The sequence below is a fragment of the Nannobrachium achirus genome (assembly GCF_963921795.1).
Source record: "Nannobrachium achirus genome assembly, chromosome: 5".
Taxonomy (NCBI): Eukaryota; Metazoa; Chordata; class Actinopteri; order Myctophiformes; family Myctophidae; genus Nannobrachium; species Nannobrachium achirus.
Window position 1 is genome coordinate 45,966,988 of NC_137814.1, and position 7,397 is coordinate 45,974,384.

The 7,397-nt window shown below is 42.6% G+C and overlaps 1 protein-coding gene across 1 annotated transcript in view; it reads left to right on the top strand.

The window, feature by feature from the left end:
- Positions 1-1,395: 1,395 nt before the first annotated feature.
- glis1a (GLIS family zinc finger 1a) overlaps positions 1,396-7,397 on the top strand; it is a gene marked incomplete at both ends in the record, with an annotated part of 27,854 nt that continues 21,852 nt past the window's right edge. The window contains one exon of the mRNA XM_080725835.1: positions 1,396-2,316. Coding sequence (XP_080581961.1) covers positions 1,396-2,316 — 921 coding nt within the window. The remainder of the gene's footprint in view (positions 2,317-7,397) is intronic.

Below are 7,397 nucleotides of genomic sequence, written 5' to 3' on the forward strand. Positions count from 1 at the left end.
GCTTTAACACAGGTACCCAATTAGGTAATCATTTGGACCGGAGCTTGCCAAACCAAGTCTGTTACATAAGTAACATTAATCCTGCTGTTCTCCTCGACACACGCTGACACATTTGGGCCCTCAACAGCAACATCTCTAATTAGCATCTAACCACAGTTCCCACGATTGGCCCGCTACATGACTCTGGTGAGGGGAACTCCAGCGATTTACGGGAAGAATCATAAAACTGTAAACCAGAGTGTACCAGGAAACTAAGGGCATAAACCTACACTTACTGCCTCCTTCCTCGGCTAATATAACTAGAGAAGTTTACGTACTGATCATCATGGTCGTGTCGGTCTTTTGGCTCATAAAAGGTCTTCCAGACACATAAAATCCCATCAAATCTTTTCCGATGACCAATTATGTATGGCAGTGATCCTGTTGCACATTAGATCATCAGTGTCTGGCAGATGACACAGTGCAGTGTTAGCTAGCTGTGTCCCAGTGAACATGCAAGGACCATTGCACAGTGGAGCTACTGTATAAGTGATGGGAGGAGGTGCGTGGGGCCTTCGGTTTGGAGGTCTCTGTTTTCCAGGCCCCTACGCTGCAGGTTAGTTAGCGGAGAGTTGCGGCCCATTACCCTCCATCTCTTCACCAGTTCCAGGCCAGCCGTCTCATCTGGCAGCGGGTTCCAGGCAATCTGCTGCTGTACAAATGCCTGGCTGTTCGCTGTCAGGGTGGCCTGTAGCGCATGCCATTATGAACCGGGCCCGACAAATATACACTCCTCAGTGACAGACTCCTAGCCGGTTTGATTGAGGCCTGTTGACAAGAAGGTGGGCTGTAACCCTGTTTGTTTGGGTTTGATTTCATCCCTGACCTTGTGTGCCGGTTACCTTGCTCCATGTAATGTTAATGACTGGATAAGGATTTGCAGGAGGCTGGAAATGAAAGGAGGAACGTGCAGAGTGCGACAACGTTTCCCCACGGTCCAGTTTTATGATTCGTTAATTCATGGCAGGTTGTCCGACAAAGCATTTTGCCAATTCTGCTCACAGTTTTAATTTGTGGTATTGTTACAGTGTGTGCAATAATGTTTTATATTACTGTTTCTTTCTATTATAATGACTCAAGTCAAGGTTTGTTTTGTTTTTTGTCTCCCACAGTGCACAAAGGAGATATTGACCATGCACCAGTTTGGCACATATGAAAGAACGTTGAGTAAACCCGAGTCCAAATGAGCATGGCCAGCGGCAGCGTATCCACTCACGTACTGAGCATTGAAAGATGCTCTGGATCTCTTCTCTAACGATGGAGACCTAAACAGGGTTTTCATCAGCTCCATCTGAGTCAACAACAACAATTTCACTACAAGGATCTTTTATTAGGAGAAAGGAAGAGGAGGAGAACATGTGGCCCCCAGATCTTGGACCCACTGACACCCAATTAACCCTACCTGGTTTTGGAAGTGTATTCGAGGACACAGAGGATTTTGAAGCTCCGTCGTCCCCCGGGGACCTCTGTCACTCACTTCCGTCTATCCATTCTGGGGGCCTTGGCCTGTGCTATCACCCGAGGACTTCCCTGTCCCTTACCTCCCTGGGGCTCGACCTCACCTCCCTCCTCTGCTCTTCCTATAAGACAAACGGCTCTCCTATAAATAGGACATCGGAAGACTTTTCACCTACATTACACACAGAGGCCAAGCACGGTGCCCAGCAGAGGCAGGAAGGTTTCCATCAGATGCACTCCACCTCCCCCTCCTCTTCCTCCTTCTGCTCCCCCTCCTCTTCTGTCTCCTCTACCTCTTCCTCGTCCTCACTATTGCTGACCTCCTCTTCCCCTCTCAGTAGCACCGTGGGGGCCCACGTATCCCTCAACAAGTGCCGCCAGCAACAGCAGAAGCTTCAGGTTGAGTATCACTCAATAAAACAGGAGCCAATAGATGACTTCCTGACATGTGAGGCGGACCTGTTTCAGCTCAGCAACCATCCTCAGGGGGAGCTGTTCCATCTGAGCCAACCCCTCCAAGGGGAACAAGGCCTCCCTGGTCAGGACCGATCCCCTCTTCATTCCCCGAGGCTTCCTGGACCTCCTGACGCCACAATGGACCAACAGGGCCAGTGTCGCTGGATCGACTGCAGTGCAACGTATGGCCATCAGGAGGAGCTGGTGAGGCACATTGAGAAGGCGCACATAGACCAGCGGAAAGGGGAGGAGTTTTCCTGTTTCTGGGCGGGCTGCGTGCGGCGCTACAAGCCCTTTAATGCCCGCTACAAGCTTCTCATCCACATGAGGGTACACTCTGGAGAGAAACCCAACAAGTGCATGGTGAGTGTGGCCGGATTCAGTCTATTTAAATGTTATTTTGATTACAGTGGCCATTTTTCTTTGGTCAAACATACTTCATTGTATGGAGCTGGGCTGATAATCTTCCTAACTATTGGCTATCCACACTTAATTACTTTTCCATCTCACTTGTTAACTGGGAAGCTATATGCCATTTTGCTTGTTTTATACTAATATTTATTGCTATGTACTGTATATCACATAGAAGAAAACCTTTCATTCAGTATGCAAGCTTTTATCACTTCTATGTAAACGCCACAGTGGTCTCCCATAATCCAGATGAAGAACAGCCTCTTAGGGGTTACTGCTACATGTAAATCTTTCCTTACAGGTGTCATTTAAGAATTAGAGTTTGAAAAGCTTGAACCTAACTGGGTTTGAGTTCTTACCCTACGTCACGTCGCGCCTTAAGTCCAGACTGCTCAGCTTTAGTGATGGAGAGACTGTCTCTGAGAAGAGAGAGGGATGATGATCAAATGGTTTCCTCTCCTCGAGACGGCTTTCCTTTACTCATCTACGCCAAAGTGAGAGTCGTAGCTCTGTGCTCTCTCTATTTACATGATTAGAGAGTGTTTGGCGGCTTAATGAAGAATACAATGATCTGCTTGTTATTTTCTGGATAGTCAAATACACAGCATTTCATCCTACTTAAACAATAGTACATATCAGCTGTCATTGAAGCAAAACACCCCAAGATTCTGACTCTAATATACTCATCCATTTCTAACTACGTCACTGACCTCTATCCAATGTAATATACAGTAATGGATAGTGGACCATTCTGGATGTGGCTTTGAACCCACAAACTGTGTGGTGGTGGGCAGGCACTTCACCACTGGACAACCCGAGCGTCAAGTCAATAGTAGCCTAATACAGATGATACCTTTGAAAAGCCTAGGAGCCTATTAGGCCCTATAGGCTCCATTCCCACCCCTACAGACAGAATGTTGGTTGATGTTGTTGTTTTATACATTCAAATAGGCTTTCTATTCATTTGTTTCTTTAAGGACCGAACTATGGGAAAGAGAGCTTTGAGACCTGTGAACCATGAATAAAAAACACAGTGACAAAGTCCACGACAGAGACAAGACTATAGGGCCACATGTATTTTGGGCCGACGACCTGTCTTTCAAAAGGTTCAACACAGTCCCCTGGGCCCATGCATCATACTCCACACGTCATATTCTGAAGAGCACAACCTTGGTAATTTTTGGGAGGGATGACCAGTGTCTTTCCCATGATGACCTTCTGTTTTGGTGCCAAATCTCTCTCTCTCTCTCTCTCTCTCTCTCTCTCTCTCTCTCTCTCTCTCTCTCTCTCTCTCTCTCTCTCTCTCTCTCTCTTCAGCAGCCTTCAGAAGAAGCGTGAGTAAGTCTTTCTGTAATTCCCCCATGGTTCCACTGTTGTCATCATCACCGTGTCCTCCATTAGTGCTCTATTCAGACAAACCTAACACTACTACGGTACAGTTTACTGCGAAATTGAATTAGTTAATTAAATATGACCTAATCCGCCGCTGCAGCTTGTAAATATATTAATGTGGAGTTTTGCCCACTGACAGATTAATATGATTAAATAAACAGCAGAAAGCATCGCCACAGAAAGGAGTTATTAGTCATGCCCGAGAGACTTGTATAAAATCTCAAATGTAGTAATTTTATTTTCATAAAACACCTGAGCCAAAAACACAAAAATTAAGTCACTCCTATTGCAGTGGTGGAAAATGAATGATTTCTTATGAATATAGCCTGTGTTTGTTCATGAATTCATGGTCATTTACCAGCTCATAACGTCCAGTCTAAGATTAGACAGGTACTATTCATGTTGTAAACAAGAGCTCCCAATGGCCAAGAATCAGCCATGCATATCTCACAGTGTTTGGCCTACATACTGCTTATTGTGTTCAGCATTTATGGTGGCTTTACATAATAGCACTTGCATTTCTTTCCTGCAGAAAGATATTTGTATTTTAAAAGAGTAACATGACCTGGCTGCTGTGATACAATAATCGCACTAACAATGTTTCAGGTGAGAGTATAGGATGTCATACTCATAGTGTATCTTAGACAGGGGTTTTCAAAGTGGGTGACGGGGCACCCTGGGGTGCCGTGACGGCAGTCCAGGGGTGCCGCGAGATAATTCGATAATATTTGGAATTTATTTGGACACGTGCAAAAATATTGAGTATCATTTTAAACAAAGTTATTTTCAGTCAGTTCTAACCAAAATGGCTGTTATCTCAACGTTTTCCTCGCAACATAATCACTAAAATATCGTCACTGTCGGGCAGAAACCTTGTATCTCCAAGTTTCAAATGTGTACGTCTTTTGGTAAAGCAAAGCCCTGCTTCATCATACAAGACTGTCGCACAAAACTGCGAGGCGTTGTGTGCTTGTAGATCTGCTGTTTTCACTAGTTTAGTACATTTTATAGATGATAAATACAAAACGGTTTTGGACATACAAGGTTTCCTTCCAACAACGACAATATGCTATAAATATAACGTGCTGGGAGGGAAAATTATAATGTAGGGGTGCCTCGGATTAAAAAAGATATTCATGGGGTGCCCTGAGACAAAAAAAGTTTGGGAACCACTGATCTAAGAGATGCCCGGTATATTTACAAGTATCCTCTCAGATGTTGCCTCCAGCAGGAATCAGTCCAGACAGTGATGAAAGTACACTATAGTGTGTAAACAAAAACATTAATCTTTCCATGGAGAATATAGTGAGGTCAAATATTAGGGCTGGGCACTATAACTTCAAATCACTCACAATGATTTAATACTTTTTCCTTGATTATGATTAATGAACAATTATTAACAAACTAGGTTCGAGACACTATGCGGCCCTCACTACTTTTTCCTTGATTATGATTAATGAACGATTATTAACAAACTAGGTTCGAGATGCGGCCCTCACACCGCCAATCCGACGATATTCTTTTTTTGTTTGATTATTTTATTAGACAAAAATGGAGAACAGTACAACTATAGTCAATACAATAGAAATGTAGTACAGTACAAGTACAGTTAAACACCCTGCCTAAAAGGAATATCCCAAATAAGACCTTTTACAGTCTTTTTTACGTTGGAAGTCCTTGGTATTTAATTCATGGACCATACTATATGGAGATCTCTGTATCTGTCATCTGTCATCCTTGTCCCTTTTATGCCCATATACGGAGATCCCTGATGTCATCTGTATATGTCCATATATGGGCTTGCCCTTTTGCACCCATATATGGAGCTGACTGATTTGTTTGTGCCTTATGTCTTCATGACACATTGAGGTTAGACAACACACTCCATAAATGGGCATAGCTGTATTGGGAAATCCTTTTATGGTTATGGCTGAGTCACCAGTCCTCCTGCCCACTGGTTTGTCCTCCCTTAAGCCAATTTTAATAAGATAGTGAAAATAGCAGATCTACATGCTCATAACGCATCGCACATTGTGAGCTTCTAGATCTTCACTGTTTTTGTACGCCCACCATTGTACAACAATGTATAATACAGGGTTAAGTGGTTAATCAGACTAGTCGATTTGATTGATTATAAGAATTCAGTTAGAATGTTTTCGTGTTGTTTTGTTGATATAAAACAAATTAAAAGGGTTAGGTTTTAAAAGACCATGCTTCACGATTACTTGATTTAACCTACATGAGTAAGATTAAAGTCGGTTACTGGTTCTGAGTATCGGTTTTGATATATTTTGCTCAGCCCTGCTGTCTCAAGTAGAGTTGTAAAGAATACATAGTCCTCATCAGTGTCAGTGAAACTCTAGTCCACAAGATAGTATGTATATGTTTTTAAGTCAGTGAGAGAGCGAGTGCATTTTGGATGTCATTAAAATTCAAAATGTATTGAAAGAATGCTTAAATCAGCTCCATGGCATGTGGAGTTAATGGAAAGCATTGTTTGGTATGAAGAGTTCCATTTTGAATATTCAGAGCCTTTCAGAGAGAATGACACATTATGCTCACAAGCCAGGGAAATAAAGCACATAAACGTTTTCATCTGAAAGCTTAGATAAAGCTGCGCTTAATTTTCCAACCATGTGAACAACATGAGAAATGTTTCTTCTTAGGAGCTTCGTATAATCGGACGGATATAGTTTCATTTGTTTTATTTTTTCGTTTCATGGCCTTTAAACTGTGGTAGCCATGGGGTTGAACTGTAATGGGGAAGATTGGATGCATGTGTTGCATCCTGCAGTTCAAACATTTCCCTTCAAATCACTCAAACAAAGGTAACTGATGTACTGTACTGTTAAGTGCAGTTTGATCTAACTTGACATAGTGGATTGTAAAAGTTGCATAATGTTTGTTGTGTTATCCTCAGTTAGCCAGGACATAATATATCACATATGCAATGGTTTGTGTTTATACGTGTGTGTGTGTGTGTGTGTGTGTGTGTGTGTGTGTGTGTGTGTGTGTGTGTGTGTGTGTGTGTGTGTGTGTGTGTGTGCGTGTGTGCGCGTGTGCGTGTGCGTGTGCGTGTGCGTGTGCACAGTTGATGTGGACATAAATAAACCATTCAAATGTTTCAGAAGGATCACCTCTACAACCCTGTATTTTTTAATGAGCTGCTGTTGACTTTAGGTTATTGTGTGCAGGTTCCGCAGGCCTTGGATTAATCAGCATACATTTTGTTGAAGCTCGTTAAACTCAATGAGCTGAATGACATTTATTATCTCATTAGTGAGAGCCAGTAAAACTGTGGAATGAACGCAAGGAAGAGAAAAACGTTTGTTTTTCCCCGCCTGGATTGTCTTGAAAAGGATACAGTATACTGTATGCTGTCTGTGTTGTAGTATATAAATCAGACCCTGTTTAAATTAGTTGTAAATCATTATTTTGATTTGTTTTAATCGTTTTTGAGCACCATGTGGGTTGGGTTTAACACATTGGCACACTGACATAGTGTCAGGGAATCACAGAAATATTTATTCAATTGACTTTAAAATGCCCTCCTATCGTTATTTATTCTAGCACATACTCGCTGTATTGTTCTGTGTGGCAAACGCTGCGTTATCTGGCACGACAACATGCTTAAAACAAAC